The sequence below is a fragment of the Sinocyclocheilus grahami genome, unplaced genomic scaffold (assembly GCF_001515645.1).
Source record: "Sinocyclocheilus grahami isolate Dianchi unplaced genomic scaffold, SAMN03320097.WGS_v1.1 scaffold689.1, whole genome shotgun sequence".
Lineage (NCBI taxonomy): Eukaryota > Metazoa > Chordata > Actinopteri > Cypriniformes > Cyprinidae > Sinocyclocheilus > Sinocyclocheilus grahami.
The window spans coordinates 384,590-403,875 of record NW_015505868.1 but is presented as its reverse complement, the minus strand read 5'-3'; the positions used below and the strand labels follow the sequence as shown (position 1 = coordinate 403,875).

At 39.9% G+C, this 19,286-nt stretch overlaps 2 protein-coding genes across 2 annotated transcripts in view; both read left to right on the top strand.

Annotated features, from left to right (window-relative positions):
- The window catches only part of LOC107559519 (extracellular serine/threonine protein kinase FAM20C-like), a 54,388-nt gene extending 45,697 nt beyond the window's left edge, over positions 1 to 8,691 (top strand). The window contains exons 9-11 of the mRNA XM_016243379.1: positions 2,678 to 2,759; positions 5,756 to 5,815; positions 7,152 to 8,691. Coding sequence (XP_016098865.1) covers positions 2,678 to 2,759; positions 5,756 to 5,815; positions 7,152 to 7,416 — 407 coding nt within the window. The 3' untranslated portion in view covers positions 7,417 to 8,691. The remainder of the gene's footprint in view (positions 1 to 2,677; positions 2,760 to 5,755; positions 5,816 to 7,151) is intronic.
- Positions 8,692 to 17,660: 8,969 nt separating this feature from the next.
- The window catches only part of LOC107559528 (retinoic acid-induced protein 1-like), a 59,886-nt gene continuing 58,260 nt past the window's right edge, over positions 17,661 to 19,286 (top strand). Inside the window, exon 1 of the mRNA XM_016243387.1 lies at positions 17,661 to 17,768. Coding sequence (XP_016098873.1) covers positions 17,706 to 17,768 — 63 coding nt within the window. The 5' untranslated portion in view covers positions 17,661 to 17,705. The remainder of the gene's footprint in view (positions 17,769 to 19,286) is intronic.

Genomic DNA, 19,286 nt, shown 5'->3' with positions numbered 1-19,286 from the left:
TGGGAAATACAAAGTCACAATTACAAGAAACAGTCACACTTATATTAAAAAGTTACATTGCGAGATTAAAAAAAAGGTTGAATTGCACAGAAGTCACTGTTGGGAGATATACAGTAAAATCGCAAGAAATAAAGATACTGCAAGATTATGAAAAAGTAACTGAGATATAAAGTCACACTGCAGAAGTCACAGTGTGAGGTAAGGCAGTCACACTGAGATGTAAAGTCACAATGGGGAGATATAAAGTCTTAAGTTTCGAGAAATACAGTCACAATTTTTAGACATAAAATCACAATTACAAGAGTTATAAAATGACTCACTATAATAAAGTTATATTGTAACATTGTGGAATAAAAATGTATATAAAGTCACATTGTGAGATAAAAATGTCACTGCAAGAAATAAAGTCACTAACTAAAAGTATGAAGTCTCAGTTTTGAGAAATAAAGTTACAATTTTGAGATGTAAAGTCTCAATAGGGAGATATAAAGTCACATTGTGGGATTAAAACAGTATAGTCACATTGTGATAAAGGTCACACTGCAAAATATAAGGTCACAACTAGAAGTGTAAAGACTCCGATCTGAGAAATAAAGTCACCGTTTTGAAATATAAATAGAGAGATAAAGTCACAATTGCAATATAGAAAGTCTCAATTGTGAGTTTATGAGCAGACTGTGGGTGGTCTCTGAGGTTGAGAGTGTTTCGTTCATGAGCCGTGTGCCCTTGAGCGAGGCTGTTAACCTCGGGTTGATCTGGGGGAATTTCCCCTGTTCATCAGAAGTTCGCCTCATTCATGAAACACGAGCAGAACGGATTTTTGTGTAAATCGTTCGTAAAGTCGTTCTGTGACGTAAATTTCGAATTCATGAAAATGTTCGTATTTTCAAAATGTTAGTTGGTAGGAAAGAAATGTACACCTGCTCCCTACCACGGGAGCACTTCCATTATAATAAGTTCGTTTGCGCCTTTTGAAAAACAGAGTTGATAAACTGTTTAGCTTTGGGTAAAACGCAGCGCTTTTTACTCAGCCGTCCAATCAATGGAGGAGGGGCGGGACAATCGACCAATCATCCTACTTGTACAACAACTGAACAACAATAGAGAAGTTAATATTGCTGGTTACTGCATTTTTATATTCAGTAATGTTCTTCAAAATGAGATACTAGTAATACGTTACTGCCGTGGATATTTCAAATCATAGCAACCAAAGTAGAGGTTTGCACAGGACTATTTCTTTAGTCCCGCTCCCACAAGGTTATATTCCGCACCCATCCTCTCCCGCTATATATTCACTCTTTGTTCACCCGCTGTCCGCTTAGAATAATTTTCTTCCCGACCCGACCGTTCCCGCTAAATTTAGATCTCGTTTCCAGAATCTCACATTTAAATTTCCGCTACTGAAAGAAAGAGAGATAGGCTGACTAATAAAAGTGTGGTCTGCACAAAATTGTATGTTCTTTTATTGGTCTTGTCAAGAGTCTTGAATTTATTGACTTTGACTTGAATTTATATGAATTATCTTAAGACACGAAATTCGTTTAATATTTTATGCAACACAGTAGTACAAAAAGTGTCAGAGAAAACAAAAAATTTATTTCTTATTTTTATTCGTCTTGTCAGGATACAATTCGTTTAACATTTACTACACAATAGGGAAAAAGTGTCGCAGAGAGAAAAAATAAAAATGTAGGTTGTACAAAAATAGCCTTTTAGCTATTTTTATTCGTCTTGTCAAAATACTAAATTCGTTTGACATTTTCTGTTAACACAGTAGGAAAAGTGTCGCAGAGAAAAATGTATAAATACGACATCTGTCATTTAAAATTATAGGCTAAGCAAAATATAAACAAAACCGAGTTGAACGTCCTTCAAGGACAGCGCATCCACACTTTGCTCCATCCTTATTCTGCTCCGTCACTCATCGACAACCTGCCTCTTCTGTCTGAGGGCCGAATGCAGACCTCTAACCAAAGCGTCTCTCAGCTAGAAAAACGCTGTGCCACCAACTGGCCGTTTTAAGAAGAGCGCCTGACAGTTTTTCAGCTGGCTAAAAATGCTTTGGTGGACACACGTTATTGAATATTTATTGTTAGGCATATGGCCTATTAGTGTTTTTTGCATTTATGCAATATACTGGAGCCAAACCTGAGAAAGTAGACCAGAATACTCCACTGCGTTCCTGGACACGCAATTTACGTAGCTGTAATTCATAGGCGGGGATTATGCTAATTGTGAATGAGCGTGCACGAGCGCCCTATTTACGAATGATTGGAATTCATTAACATACACATGTTTAACTATCAAATCTGATGTGTACGACGTGTTTGTGAATCCGGAGGAGAGTTTTCGGGAAGGTCCGTTTTACGCGCAAATTGCTCAGAATTTACTCCTATATTTACGAATGTTTCATGAATGAGGCCCATTGTGTGAACACCATGGAAGCCCTGGTTGTGTGTGGATAAATAAAGATTCTGATTCAAGTGTTAACTGATTAGTCATGAAGACGACTAAAGTGATCAACTGCAGAATTGGAATCTGTTGAATATAACTTAACTTAAAGGAGCGATAGACTACCTTTTATCATCACTAAAGAATGAAAGAGTTATAAGTTCAACATCCCACATCAGTCCTCCTGTATTTCACTCTGCCTCTCTCCATTTTCCACACTGAACAGGCAACATGGATCGCCACCATTACGAGACTTTTGAGAAGTTTGGAAATGAGACTTTCATTATTCATTTGGACAACGGCAGAGGGTAAGCCATTTTTATTATCGTATAACGTCCCCTCCGTCCTTCACACCTCACTCCTCAAAGCTCCACATGACTCCACAGCCACTTCCTTTTCAACCATGGAAACAGAGTGTCATCTTATAAAACGGGAATATGTAGATGTTGAGTGGAAGGTCAGATTGATATGGCGTGGTGTCTCCGGGTGTAATATGTGTGCTGTTGAAGGGCTCACAGTGGGTAGAAGTCACACAGGTGCTCACACAGATAAAGCATTTTGATTAAACTGACATTCTGTTCGGCTGAAGTGGCTGCTTTTTCATTCTCAGTTCTTCAAGTGGGCCACTGTGAAACGCCATAGGTCTCTCAATGCCAGATTAATCTAAGGCCCGACTAAAATTTACATGTATTTTCTTCTATTTGTGTTAAATTTATACTGAACTGAATTTCTGATGGGGTTTTACTGCTGCAAATATGTTGCAAGGTGTCAACTAAATTCTAAAGTGTCACCAAAATAATATAACTTATAAATAAAAATATAACAGTAAATGACAAGATATGGCCTTCAAAAACATGCCCCACTGAACCACGGCAGTAATGTGCTGTGCAATTTGACATACCAATATGAAAGTAATAGCGCAAGATGAATGTATAACAACAAAAAGTGACTTAAGTTTCCATGTTATGAGCTGGGTTTTATTTCGTCTTTAATAAAGACCTGAATGTACAATTTGGTGAGTTCTTCATGTTCTAACTTTTATGTCTGGTAAAGTTTAAATAAGTTTATAGAGACTGCATATCACACTACAAGTATGCTGGAAATGGTTGTTGAGAGTGTTAGTATCTTTAACCCTAGTAAAAACAAAGTACACTTTCGCATTCTTTAATATGGTAATTATATACTTTAAAATAATATACTGAAGTGTGAATTTAATGCAATATTGGACACTTATTTGCATGTTAATTGCAATTAATTGAAAATGTATTATATTTTAAATGTATATTAGCTTAACATTTTAAGCCATCTAAGTATCTTTATATGTAATTTCATAATTACTTCTTTTGTCTTTGAAATATTGTTAAAGTGTACGTCTCGGGTTACTTTACTGTAACCCTGTTCCCTGAAAAAGTGGGAATGAGATGCTGCGTTTCATTAATGCTTATGAGAACATTCTTTTTCCGACCGGTTGTGAAGCATGTGTGTCAAACACGCCAAGAATTGGCTTAAATAACTAAAATAAGTGTGTGCGCACAAACATTGAAGAGGTCTCAGAAATGACTTTGGGAAGTGGCTCAAAGACATGTGGGCCCGGAGTAGCATGGACATCCAAACTATTGAATCTGATGAACGTGTGCGGGGAGGACTTGCCTGCCACATCACACACTTGCTGCAAGGGGACAACTCTTGCAAGTGCCTTAGGAGATGCAACTCCCCCTGGTTGAATGAACTCCTAGAGGCAAAGCTTGACCGCGTGCCTCATAATGCTAGGGAAATGTGACAACCGCCCCCTGGTTGCGGCCCCCATAGCATTTGAAAAGCTGCCCCGACTTACTCCACTGGCTGGTTCGGTGAACTTAAATCTGAAGAGCATGGACTGGCAAGTCTAAGGAGGATGGTGAGACTAACAAAGCTTGCAAATCCCCAATTCTTTTTAGAGTACTAATATCCATGAGAAAAAGAAAATCTTCAGAGTCAGAAGCCTGACAGGCGCTGACTCTAGTGGTTCAAAAGAGGTCCCAACCAGACCCTCATGCATTACAGCTAAGTCCCACGATGAGACTGTCACTCTGGTGGGCGGCTTCAACCACTTAGCTCCTCGAATGAGGCATGCGACTATGAAGGGTGATCTCCCACAGAGACCCCATCAATCAGAGCGTGGCAAGCTGAACTGGTGGCCTCATAGACTCTGAGAGTACCAGTACCAATGTGCCTGGGGACATTTATTTTCTCCTGCAGGAACTCCAGCACTGAAACAACTTGACAGGGAACTGGGTCTGTATGGTGTGTCATACCTGTGGCTCAGCGAAGTTCTAAAAATGCTTCCTCCTCAATATCCCCGCTCACTCTCAGATCCTTTAACAGGTCAGCCTGGTATGCCTGCAGAACCGCCATGGTGTGCAGGGCAGCACCAGCCTTACCCTCTGCCTGAAACGCATCCCCATAGATGTTGCTCTACATGGCTTGGTAGGGAGCATTGGCTTTTTGAGTGATGACGCAACTGCAGGGGGGAGATAGCCTGCTTGCGTCTCTTCCTCCTGGGGCATCATCATGTAGCCCCGTGCCTTTGCATCCACGATAGTCAAATAAATCGTCGTTGAGGGCACAAAGACATGGGACGAATATTGCTTACTCCATGAACTAGTTATCTCATCATGGAGAACATCAAATAAGGGGAGATACCATCGCTGAGGTCCCTCCCCCTGAGCCCCTGACAGAAACCTGTCATCTAGTTTGGACCGTTTGGGGGTCTCTTGCTCCTGTAGCTAATCCAGCTTTAATCTGGCCACTGAACGAGTAACTCCCCAATATTTTATCACTGTGGGAGGAGCGCTCGGAGACATGAAAGTGTCTCTCTTTAAGGGTGTACTCACACTAGGCACGGTTGCCTTGAACCGAGCCCGAGCACGATTATATATAATAGTAGTAATAGTATATGTTTGCGGTTGTAATGATGGCAGTAGCGCACACAAAATAGTATCTGTTCCGTGCTCCGGCACGGTTAGCGCTCACACTGCATGCATACCGAGCCCAACCGAACCGTGCCCTGGCCCACCTCTTCCAGCCGGGCCAGGGACAGCGAAACGAACCGGTTCAAAACGCATAGTGTGAGTACACCCTAAGTGTACTTAAGTGGCCTTTTATTTCATTAATATTACATTATCTGCAAGTAGTTTTAAAAAAATGCTTTTAAGATTTGAAATACGCTAAAAGTGCATATTCAATACAATTAAGCACACTTTTTCACAAGAGAACCATTTAAAAATATCAGACATTTGACTTCTGTTTCTCTCTAACCCCTCAGATTTGGAAAGCATTCACATGATGAAATGTCCATCCTGGTCCCTTTGTCTCAGTGCTGCAGGTAAGATTGTTTTTCTCCACTTTCAGACATCTCTTGAATTGAGGCAATAGCCTCCCAACTGAGAGAGTGACTGCAGTGCAGTAATTCAGTATAGCACCAACACAACCACATCCTTCTGTCTGCTGTGCTCTGTTATTCTAGCTGTATCCTTTATTGCACATTTACATTTATTTCCTGTGGCTGATGTTATTCTTGCTAGAACAATCTACGTATATGAATGGTTGCAAAAAACACTGACTGTGTCCCAATTTGCATAATTCTGCAAGCTGGTCATAGTATACACCACTTTGTTGCTAACATTTTGAATGTGGCTAATTTTGCTATTCTAAGGGGCCATTCACACAAAACACGTTTTGCATTCCACTGCACTACTTTTTCATTGTTTTTCTATGTAAACATTCGCTAGACATTTGCCCGTTGCACTCGCGCCTTGTGTCTTTCGCAGAATCTCGCGAACAACACACTGCTCTAATAATGCTCATTTGGCACTCGTTTTAAAATAAATCCAGTTAATGGATTTTACAATTCCGCCTGTATTTTCATAGAGCTCTGTATAGATTTGAAATACGCTAAAAGTGCATATTCAATACAATTAAGCACACTTTTTCACAAGAGAACCATTTAAAAATATCAGACATTTGACTTCTGTTTCTCTCTAACCCCTCAGATTTGGAAAGCATTCACATGATGAAATGTCCATCCTGGTCCCTTTGTCTCAGTGCTGCAGGTAAGATTGTTTTTCTCCACTTTCAGACATCTCTTGAATTGAGGCAATAGCCTCCCAACTGAGAGAGTGACTGCAGTGCAGTAATTCAGTATAGCACCAACACAACCACATCCTTCTGTCTGCTGTGCTCTGTTATTCTAGCTGTATCCTTTATTGCACATTTACATTTATTTCCTGTGGCTGATGTTATTCTTGCTAGAACAATCTACGTATATGAATGGTTGCAAAAAACACTGACTGTGTCCCAATTTGCATAATTCTGCAAGCTGGTCATAGTACACACCACTTTGTTGCTAACATTTTGAATGTGGCTAATTTTGCTATTCTAAGGGGCCATTCACACAAAAACACGTTTTGCATTCCACTGCACTACTTTTTCATTGTTTTTCTATGTAAACATTCGCTAGACATTTGCCCATTGCACTCGCGCCTTGTGTCTTTCGCAGAATCTCGCGAACAACACACTGTTCTAATAATGCTCATTTGGCACTCGTTTTAAAATAAATCCAGTTAATGGATTTTACAATTCCGCCTGTATTTTCATAGAGCTCTGTATACTAAACAGATCAGCTGATGCGGAGTTATACCTTCTACCGTTCTCTCTCTCAGAGTGAAGAGGTCGACGTACCTGCGGCTACAGCTGTTGGCTAAAGAGGAGTTCAAGCTGAGCTCTCTAATGGAGGAATCGCTACTGCAGGACCAGTTGGCACCTATACTCATCCGGCCCCACTTGGAGGCCATGGACCGCCGCCTGCGCCTGGTGCTCAAGGTGCTGGCCGACTGCGCGGAGAAAGAAGGCTTCTTATCAGTGGTGGAGAACGACCTGGAGGGACAGCCCTCCTCGCACCACCACCAGGTGCATAGAGGGAGGTAGTGTTCCCTCCAGTCAATTCCCCGCCATGAGCCCCACTGAGGCTTGTGCTCGAGTCACACTCTGAATTCAGTGAATTCCACACCACCAATGCCTCTGAGGAGCCACCCTATCATATGTGACGCAGCTGACAGCTATCAGAGGAACTCTGGGATGAAGGAGTTGTTTCTGGATGGCTTGTGTTTGAGCTGTGCTCGGAGCTGCAGTACAGGCTTTTCTGTTGCAACCTGGTTTGTTCGACAAGTCTGCTGATATAATTTATTACATTTGCATATTTCGAGTTGGGGAGTGTACAGAAGAGTTGGAACCAAAAGTTGGAACAGATTTGATTGTGGTTTTGGTACTCCGATCTATATATTCAAACACACAACTGTTATTTACTGTGCTCATGAAGGTCTTCGACATAAGGGCACGTAAACGAGCTTTAATAGTAATAGTACTACTGCGCGAGGATGCTTAAACACATCCTCCTTCCCTGTGCGTTCACAATTCAACATAATTTCCTACCAGTCATCGCCTTCAGTCATCGTGTCAGATCCGGCTCATTTGTTCTTTCACTTAGGGAAATTCAGAGGTGAAGTGTGCGCTTCATTTGAGGTTATTCAGCAGTGAAGCACGTGTTTAAATGTCTCCGCGGAGAACGAGAGAATCACGCTGATTGGTTCCTGTGCCCACAGTCAGTGTTTCCCATCTCAGGCCTCATGCTGAATACACCTGCTTTCTCTTAATGAGAACCTTAAGGATCGGCTGATGCTATGCTAGCGTAAGTTCATAATGATGTTAGTTGTACTTCACGCTGCAGGTTTCTCATGTCTCCGCTGGTGGAGTGATTTCAGTGCTTAATTATAGAGTAGGGCACAGGCTCGAGGGAATGAAACAAACCAATAGGATGTGTAGGGGAACTGACACCGTGTCCTAAGAGGAAACAACAAGCAAAGTTCTTTCATGTTAAAAAGAGTTTTTGTCCTAACCAGCTGACCAACGAGACCAGTCAGAAGTGGGATCTGATCTCTCATCCGTTTCACTGGTCAGTGTTCAGAACATGACATAGAAAACCAAATGCTCTTGTTAGCTTTGCAGGTGTTCCATGGTTACACGATGGCCACCAGTGTTCTGTGATTATTACCAGAGAGGATCAATCACCGTGTTTTACATCTCCCTGTGTGCCGCAATTTTTGTGTGATCATACACCCTAATCTACTGTACACAAATCTCCTTAAAGGGATAGTTCACCCAAAAATGATAATTCTGTCATTAATTACTCCCCCTCGTGTCGTTGCAAACCCGCAAGACCTTCGTTCATCTTCGGAACACAATTTAAGATATTTTTGATGAAATCCGAGAGCTTTCTGACCCTGCATAGACAGCAAGGTAACTACCACGTTAAAGGCCCAAAAAGGTATTAAGGACATGAGTAGGGCACAGGCTCGAGGGAATGAAACAAACCAATAGGATGTGTAGGGGAACTGACACCGTGTCCTAAGAGGAAACAACAAGCAAAGTTCTTTCATGTTAAAAAGAGTTTTTGTCCTAACCAGCTGACCAACGAGACCAGTCAGAAGTGGGATCTGATCTCTCATCCGTTTCACTGGTCAGTGTTCAGAACATGACATAGAAAACCAAATGCTCTTGTTAGCTTTGCAGGTGTTCCATGGTTACACGATGGCCACCAGTGTTCTGTGATTATTACCAGAGAGGATCAATCACCGTGTTTTACATCTCCCTGTGTGCCGCAATTTTTGTGTGATCATACACCCTAATCTACTGTACACAAATCTCCTTAAAGGGATAGTTCACCCAAAAATGATAATTCTGTCATTAATTACTCCCCCTCGTGTCGTTGCAAACCCGCAAGACCTTCGTTCATCTTCGGAACACAATTTAAGATATTTTTGATGAAATCCGAGAGCTTTCTGACCCTGCATAGACAGCAAGGTAACTACCACGTTAAAGGCCCAAAAAGGTATTAAGGACATTGTTAAAATAGTCCATGTGACATCAGTGGTTCAACCATAATTTTGAATAATGTCCCTAACTATGTTTCTGGGCTTTGAATGTAGTAATACCTTTGCTGTCAATGGAAGGTCAGAAAGCTCTCGGATTTCCTCAAAAATATCTTAATTTGTGTTCCGAAGATGAACGAAGGTCGTACGGGTTTGGAACGACACAACGGTGAGCAATTAATGATAGAATTTTCATTTTTGGGTGAACTAGCCCTTTAAGTTGGAAGTAGCATTCCATTGCACTTTTCCAAAATAAGATAAGAAATTTTAAGAAATAAGAAATTTTGACTTTCCGAGCTGAATAGAATGCATGTGTGTTCTGGGGCCGGATTCATGAAAATAATCGGAAGAAGTAATGTCATAATCAATTACTAATAAAAATGAGTTCCCTATTTGAGTACTTTTTGTGGAGTTGTTACTGAATTTGGAATTCAATAAAAAGTCATGCACACATAATCACGACCGAACATTGTTTATCGATCAGTGCTGTCTTATATGGATATTATAAGGTATTTCTTAATATTGCTTAATATTTGAAACAACCCAGTAAATTAGTTACACATCTTGCCTTTGTGGATTTAAGATCATATGGAGGTTATCCTAAATAGAGGGTTATTTACAATGGTTACTAAAATATTATTTTCATGAATTCAAATTCTTCAAGTTTTGCCTGTAGAAAAATATTTTTTAAAAAATGTGTTTTTGACTAAAACGTTCTTACTTTTTTCTTAGGTTACAAAATAAGAAGATAAACATTAGTCTTAAGAACCATTCATGAATCCAGCACTGATTAGCAAATTACTTGTGGTTAGGACACGGTGTAATGGTGATTGATTTTTTTTATAATATGACATTATTTCCTTCCCACTGTTTTGTTCAGTTTTTCGGCGTTAGTCACATATACTGACCTTTCAACAAAAGTCATTAAACAAGTTTTAAGCTTCTTTTGTATTGTGTAAACTATGGCCAAAAAGGCAATAGAGTGCCTTTAATCTTTCTAGCAGTGGTGGTTGCCACTTCCAGTCTCGTTCATTCACTCATATTCATGCCATCACACTTTAAAGAAGTTTTAGTTTGTTGCTAAATGAACCTTTATGAAGTAGACAGCAATGTGAGCTTTTAACATACAACACATGACTATTTTTTAAGAGTGAGTTCATTTGTGAGGAAATCTTATTGGGGTTTTAGGTCTTTTTGGGAGGCTTTAAATGAAGTCCCTGTTCCTCACAGACATTGTAAAGATGATTTGATGATGGTCTGGCTGCTCTGTGTAAAGTGTGGGGCCACATGTGTGTTTTGTGTTTAACCCCAGTGCCTGTGCAATGCTCAAGAAACTTGAATGTTTTGGGATTATTCACAAACTGACTTTTTAGGTGTTAAACTATGTAAGACTCAAAGGTGTGTTTTTTTATTGGCAGTAAGTAATTATGTGATGCTCAAGGCTTCTATTTGCCAAACGGACTCAAAAATGTTCCCAGTACTCTCAGTGTTTCTGTGCATATCTGTAAATATGATATATTGATCCAAGAAGCTGATTTTGGAGCAAAAAAAATCGCTTCAGTTTTCTTTTCCTCTCTTAGGCATCGTTGCTGTGAAGATCTGTTTGCAAAATGATAAAAGTGTGCAATAAATGAAGCTATGTTGTTGAAATCTTTTATGTGCAAAGAGCAAAGTAAATAGAGATTGTGAAGGATCTAAAAATTTTAATGAATGTTCCAGATTCAAGTTAAGCCTCGGTCACATTGGACGCCGCAATGGTCGTGGTAATTTGAACAAGTGTATTATTAAATATGAATTACTTAATACAGTACTAAATTGCAACTTCAGCATTATAAATGTGTAAATGCATATATATTTAAACACATAACAGTTTACTATAAATACTTCTCAGTACGTTCAGCAGGATACTTATAACTTATATACAAATAAAGATGTATTAAGTCATATTTAAGTGGGTCAGGCACCACTCTAAAGTTCAACTAACTGCATTTAATATCAATTTAAACTATAATACATTTTCATTTAATTGCAAATAACACACAGTTAAATGTACAAAAACTTTACACTCAGTTTAGTATATTATTTCAGTCTAATATCAATTTAAACTATAATACATTTTCATTTAATTGCAAATAACACAAATGTACAAAAACGTTACACTCAGTTTAGTATATTATTTCAGTAACAAGTACTCTTTTTAGAAATATGCTGAAGTGTACTTCTATTTCACAAGCGGTTACAGATGTAACTACATATTATGTTCAGACTTTTCTCTGTTTGAACAGTCGCTTTCTGATATCCTTGTGCGTATAAAGTTACCAGATCGACCAGTTTCATAACAGGAGTTATTCAATATTAGATCAAAACTAATGCCAGTAAGTGATTTTTGTCTGGTCTCGTGCATGATTATGTTTTTACAAACTGAGGGGCCTAGCATTGACCTCATTGTCTGTGGTACTAGAGCTCAACCCGTATTAAGCCTGTAACATTCCATACAATACATCTCAAATGAAGTCTGTGAAGAAAATATTGTGGCTGCATTTGAATATCTTAAACTCACAACTGCTGGACTATCTGTGAAATGAGATTTATCAGCTCTGTGCTTATTCAGACACTCTGCCAGGTCACATACAGACATATATTTAGAGACGATACATACGTAATACCCCTCTAATCCATAAATCCTCTATCTCTCACACCCATATCCTGCTATATTCACTTCTATTATGTTATAATCATTAACATGCTGAGGCAGTTACAGGACACGCAGGAATGTCACCGTGACCTTAAAGTAGAAACCTTTCTGTTGGCACCATGAAGATGAAGTTCTAGTCTGTTGGTGTCACCATTGATAAACAGCAATGTTTAAAATATTACATTTTACAATTGTGACCCTGGAGCACAAAACCAGTCATAAGTGTCAAAATTGAGATGTATGAATCATCTGAAAGCTGAATAAATAAGCTTTCCATTGATGTATGGTTTGTTAGGATCGGACAATATTTGAAAATCTGGAATCTGAGGGTGCAAAAAAATCTAAATATTGAGAAAATCATCTTTAAAGTTGTTCAAATGAAGTTCTTAGCAATGCATATTACTAATCAAACATTAAGTTTTGATATATTTACGGTAGGACATTTACAAAATATCTTCATGGAACATGATCTTTATTTAATATCCTAATGATTTTTGGCATAAAAGAAAAATCTATAATTTTGACTCATACAATGTATGTTTGGCTATTTCTACAAATATACCCCAGCGACTCAACACTGCTTTTGTGCTCCAGGGTCACTTATGTCAAAAAAAAAACAAAAAAAACCCTGAAACATCTGAAGTACACTCAAAAAAATAAAAATATTTTTTAAATAAAATAAAAATCATTTTTAAGTTGTTTGACCCATTTGAAGTGCATAGTTTTAAGATAAACTAATAAACTTACTGTTATGCATATTTGTCAGTCATATACTGTAGATGAAATAGGTACACAGGTAAGAAACAGGTAATATTTTTGTATAAAAAAATTATAATAATTAAAAAAAAGATTAAAAAATAAAAACACATTTTCAAAATGCATTCAAATTGCTTCGAATCGACATAAATCTTTTTCAAACATTCAGTCTATTTGGAGCATTGCATAAATCTTTCAAGTATGATTGACAAATATGCACCACATTAAGTTTATTAGTGTGTCATTGTTTAAACTGACTTAAACTTACATTTTATATCCAGTACAAATACATAAATCTTAAATTTAGGCCTAAATATTTTTAGTGCATCAGAGGCAGCAGGACATGCAATTTATTACTTGACCACTGGATGGCGGTGCAACGTTTTACAAAAAAGAAATTTAATAATAATAAATATGCTGTATTATCATAGCACAGCCAAATACTATGGGATGCCGCCTTCTCACTGCTTTCAAAGCACCTGCAGATACTGTTGTTTCGGCTTAGTTTTTCCTTCACAAAGCCAAATCATCCTGAGGCTTACATGTGAGGAGTACAGTAGGAGGTGTTTCATGTCCTGAAATGGACCCCTGTGCGCCCCGCCGAACGGATTAGACGGCAAGATGACGGAAGGGCCAACTGCTGTCTCCAAGCAACAGCTTGTGGCGCACTGTGAGGCAATGCCTCACCTGTGAACAAAACTGAGATGTTGATGTCGTATTCATCCCCAATTGCTAAACAGCAGGTTGCATTTCAAAAGGGAAAAAGCCTTTTTCGCCTTTCCTGAAATTAAAAAGCGCCACCTGCAATATCCAAACTCTGAAAGCTGATATTTCACACTGAAAGAGGCTTGCATTAGATCTCACTGTGCTTTCGACTTAGCCATTTAGGATTGAAATGTAAATGTCTCTATCTACATGTCATTAATAAAAGTCATTACCAAAATGTGGCCCTGCTGTCCCCTAAATGCATTTTCCTATACAATGTCGAAATTACTTTTGCAGGGCAATGGAGTAATAGTTACCATAGTAACACCACAAACTAAAGGAGACATATTATGCCCCTTTTTACAATATGTAATATAAGTCTCTGGTGTCCCCAGAATGTGTCTGTGAAGTTTCAGCTCAAAATACTCCACAGATAATTTATAATATAATTTTGAAAATGCCTATTTTGAGTGGAAGCAGAAACACGCTGTTTTTCGGGCTTGTCTCTTTAAATGCAAATGAGCTGCTGCTCCCCGGAGTCCCCGCCCCCTTTTCCAGAATAGAGCTGCTCCATTACAGCAGGTACCTGCTAAAACATCTGTTTTGGTTCTGATTATCATGTTTATCGTGCTGAAATCATGCGTTTTAAACCATATGAGTTTAAACTTCTGATATAAGGTTTTCTGAGCACACACATCTGAAGCACACGCACAGAAAGCGGCTGTCACAGCATGTGAGCACTAAACTAAGTTCTCAGTCACACACAAGTTTACCTTAAAAACACACACGAGTTACAAAAACAGTGGGTTATGTCTGTGAAGGTAAACAGCTGGGAAATAAATCACATGTTTATTTTAGATCTGTGTGGCAGCAGTAATATACAGTAAATAAATCAATAAATGCACTGCTCTCGTCTCCTCTGAGGCTGGGACTCTAAACAGTGTTCTGTGCTCGTCTCTGCAGCCAAACACAGAACAGTTAGCATGCTTCACTCAAACTTTCTCCATGGCATTAGAGCTAGTACACCGTTGTCGCTGATGAAGGCGCCGTGGGTGTAAACTTACAGATTAAGAGGCGGTAATATTATAATGAGATCCCTTTGCCACGAAATCAGACCCGCTGGTTTTCTCAGACGCTTGCAGAAAAAGGCTTCCCCAAACAAAGTTACTGGGTTCATCTTTTTCACATCTTTTTAGCACTTACAACCTGAAGAAGTCAGATTTTCATGATATGTCACCTATAGTGTAGCATGATTTTGCAACACTAACCATGGTATTTGTAGTAAAACTATGGTTATACAAATGAAAATCAATACGCCAAAAAAAATCACGATTACTTTCACTGCAATATAACCGTGGTTGATTTTCATAAGGGATTTAATATTAAAGAGGTTTGAGTGGTCTGATTTGGAGTGTTCATACTGTGACGGTGACAAATTAATATACAAATCATGTAAACAGGTCCTGCATAATCATCAGACAGACAGATGGCTTGATTGTGTGGCATTTGATTACTTATGAGCTACATTTACATCAGCCCTGAGGGTGCATATCAAGCTAGGTGAATTTGCAACCAATTGAAACATGTATAGTTGCATTAATTCAAATTGAAGAGATGCGATATTGGTTTCTCCCCTCGGTATAACTCACGGTCCGGGGGTAGCTGGGGTCACACTCGGATTAAAGGGGCAGGGGCTCGAGCCTGTGTTTGGGGCGTGGCTGAGCCGAAGGGTGTTTAGCTGGTGTCGCAAAACAAATTCAGATTTCGACGTGGAAGCCAAAAATCGACTGAGCCTTTTCACGTTAATGCAGTAGCTACAAAGCCAACACAAATGTATTTGGACCTTCTATATCAAGTGTTTGAAATGTTTATTATTGCACTAGTAATTGACTAGCTTTAACTCTACCTCAATACAACCATGTCCTCCGTCTTATCCGAACCTTTATTTTCATGCACACCAGCGTTTATAACCTTTCCCACAGCTTGTATGAGCATCCCTCCTGCTCAGTAGTGATGTTCAAGACCACTGTCCTCTTGTCTCTATGGTAACAGTGAGACACCCTCTCCCCCAACACACACACACACACACACACTCTTTCCTCTCCATTGATCATGAGGCTCATGTGCTCATGAGAGCGTCTGACCCAAAGATCCCTCTCTCTCCTTATCCAGCACTCATTACCATGATCCCTCTGTGTCAGGCATCTATTCACTGTTAAAAAGAGCAAGTAAATGGAGAAGAAGAAAGAAACGTCCATCCATCCATCCATCCATCCAATCATCTATCTATCCATCCATCCATCCATCCATCCATCTATCTATGATGTGATGCACCTTTATAAATCATATAGGAATGTATGGAAGACTTCAAGTAAAAAAAAACGATTAAGAAGGATTAGTATGCATATGCAGAATGTATATAGTATGCATATAATATAGAGAATATAGAGTCTTAATGGATTGCATTTATTATACTTGTATGATGATTTACTCATTCATTAATTCATTTTATTTTTGGAGGTTGTTTTACATACATTAAATTTCACTGAAAAATAAAATAAGAGCAGATTCTTTCAATGTTTCTTTCAATGACTTTTTTATTTAAATGTTTACATTATTTTATTTTAAATGTGATGCCATCAAAAAATTTTAAGTCAAATAAGAGCAGATTCGTGCAAAGTATTGAATGACTTGGTGTAGATACAAAATCCGCATGTAAAACATCAGTCTGGTCTTGCGTCGTCAGGGTCGCACAGTGGCGCGTGTCTGGAGAGAAATGAAATCCCAAATCAATCGGTTACTCTGCTGGGCTCAGACGGTAAACTTCAAGAGAGAAATACTGTCAGGCAGTGTCAGAGCACGATCTAGTCGTTTAATATAGACCGGCTGTTTAATGTGAATGTTGCACTCACGACAGAGATGAATAAGGTTGTTGTGCAGTGATACTGATGACTGCATTCTGGATTCTGATTTGATAGCGCTAAAGAGAGTACAAAGAGGTGGACTTGCAATTATAGGCAGAAAGGTTTTAGTATGCTCGGCTTATTTTTATTCATGGTGCAATCTCACAAGTGCACACACTTCTTATCTTGTCAGTGAGGACACAGACACACACACTTTCATAGTCACTGGCACGAGCCTCTGCATCATAAAAATCTCTCCAGCCTCCGTGTTTCTTTAAACAGCCAACAGTCTTTTTGTTTATGTTTCAGCCATGAACCATGTTTTGCTACTTGTTATTGCTAATCGTTTGCAGGTGACTTGGGGGAGGGACATTCTCACTTTAAAGACCATCTGATTGGACGGAAATTTGCATATGCCTGCGAGTGCCGTATGAGTCATCGGCCCGGTTGCAGATTTGAAATGTTGCTAAATGTTAATTACGTCCATGTTTAGGAGTACACTAGCATATAAATGACCACAAAACTCCCATTTCGATTTCACGGGGTGTCCATTTGTTCTCTATCCAATCTCAGGGCTGTCACGGAAAAAATAATTGAAAAATTCAAGAGATCTCATTTGTGATTTTTCTTTCCTATGGGTCTCTCCTCATCTGAGTGAACTCTTTCAACTCATGCCTCTTCCACGCCGCACTCTTTCTCTTGACTCACACACACACACACACACACGCACGCTTCAGCAGCGGCTCTGATGAGAGATCGCTAACCTGTGAGACAGCCTTTGAAGCTGACATCTTTCCCCTCCATCTCTGTCCTCTCGCTCTCTCTCTCTCTCTCTCTCCCAGCTAGAGCAGGTGGTCTCCAATTGACTCCCCCCTTCACAAATCAGCATTCACACATACATTCGCTCCATCCATCTCTCACTGGCTTGCGGACGGGCTGCGAGCCCCCTGAGCTAATTCCATTATACATTCCATCTGGAAGTAAGAGAGGACTGCCCTCTAATTGCTTTCTTATCCCCCTGAGCCCCCTTTCTCTCCTTTACGCTCCTTTCCTCTCCTCCAAACAGCACCCCCAACCCCATACGGCCCACCCCCAGCCCCCGCCCCACTCCGAACATGGCAGGAAAGGGAAGGATGATAGTGAAATAGACCGAGAGCGACTACACACGCAGGAGAGAGAGAGAGAGAGAGAGACAAGTCTGCCACTGACAGGGAATATCTGCCATTTTCCATGTCGCAGGAGGCTGCAGCCCTGATCCAGAGGACCGGGATCCAGGCACAGGCACCGCCGCAGGTAGAGATGCATGTTTCTCCGCATTTAAGGGGCTCAATGTCAGTGCGAGTGGATGGATGGACGGATGAGTGCGGGACGGAGCGCTGCGGTGCGTCTCCAGAGCTGCATGCATGGGGACAGGGGGGCGTGTTGGATAGCAGGATGCCCATGTGTTTGCCGTTGCGCTCAGAGCCTGCGAATCCCATTCCAAACACTACAGAGCTAGCAACAGATAATATATGAGAGTGTTATATTATGAACACATTGTGTTCATGTCAACACTGTACTTAGTATGTAGTACAAGCTCATACACTCTTAAAAATAAAGGTTCCTAGGGGGGAATTCTATGGCGATGCCATAAAAGAACCATTCTGAGTTTCAGTGAACCATTTTTCCTTAATGCAAAGAACATTTTAATATTCTAAAGAACCTTTTTCCACTTTGTGGAATGGAAAGGTTCCATTGATGCTAACGGTTCTTCATGGAACCATAAAGAACCTTTATTTTTAAGAGTTTATGCATGTTTTAACAATAAGAAAGGCATTTTTAATATTCAGTCTAGATGTGAATCACGCTCTGTTTTTATGTATGGATATGCAGCTGGAATATATCAGAGCTATATTTAGAGCGCAAAACACAAAGCTAGACTCAATGCGCTTGCGTTTATGTTAAAGACGCATTATGCATATTCAGTGTGTGCTAACCTGTGCTTAGGTGATACTATGAGGAAGATTTTGTGATTGAGACATTCTACAATGTGCTAAACAGGGGCTGCATGTTGAGTCGAAATCAAGAAGTGCACAAAACTTGTGTTTATGCCATACTCAACATGCTCCTGTGTTTATGATGACGACACTTTGTGCATATGCAGTGTGTGTTGCGTTTTATATGAGAACCTGTGTTTATGAGATACTATGAGGATGATTTTGTGATTGAGTCATTCCAGAAAGCATAAAGGTCTGTTTACATGCATTTCAAGGGAATTCATACCGTTTGTGTGCATGTTATTTTGCATGCACCGTGCCCTTGATCAAGGAAGCAGGGGGGTAAGACAGCTCTAACCTATTAAACGCTGCACTGAGACTGCAGTGTCACAGCTGACTGATATTGATGCTCTGGACGGCCCCTCTCCGCAAGAATCCATTTAGAGACGTGTGTGTGTGTGTGTGTGTCTGTGTGTGTGTGTGGAGGGAGTGTAACTGACAGGCAGAGAGTGCTGTGTGTGTGTGTGTGTGTGTGTGTGTGTGTGTGTTGGTATGTGTGAGACGGACAGATACGGAGCAGAGAGTGAACGGAGAGAGAGAGGTGAGAGGAATATGAAGGAGGGGGAGAAAAATGGAGGGATGACATGAATATTTGAGTGAATTAGAGAGAAGGAAAAAATGATACCAACATCTGCAATAGCATACTAGACGGAAAAAAACGGTTGCAACTGTATTCCCAAGGTTAAGACCATCACTCTACATGTAAAACAACCCAAGACATCAGCAGACGATATCATGTGCCAAACCCACACACACACACACACACACACACACA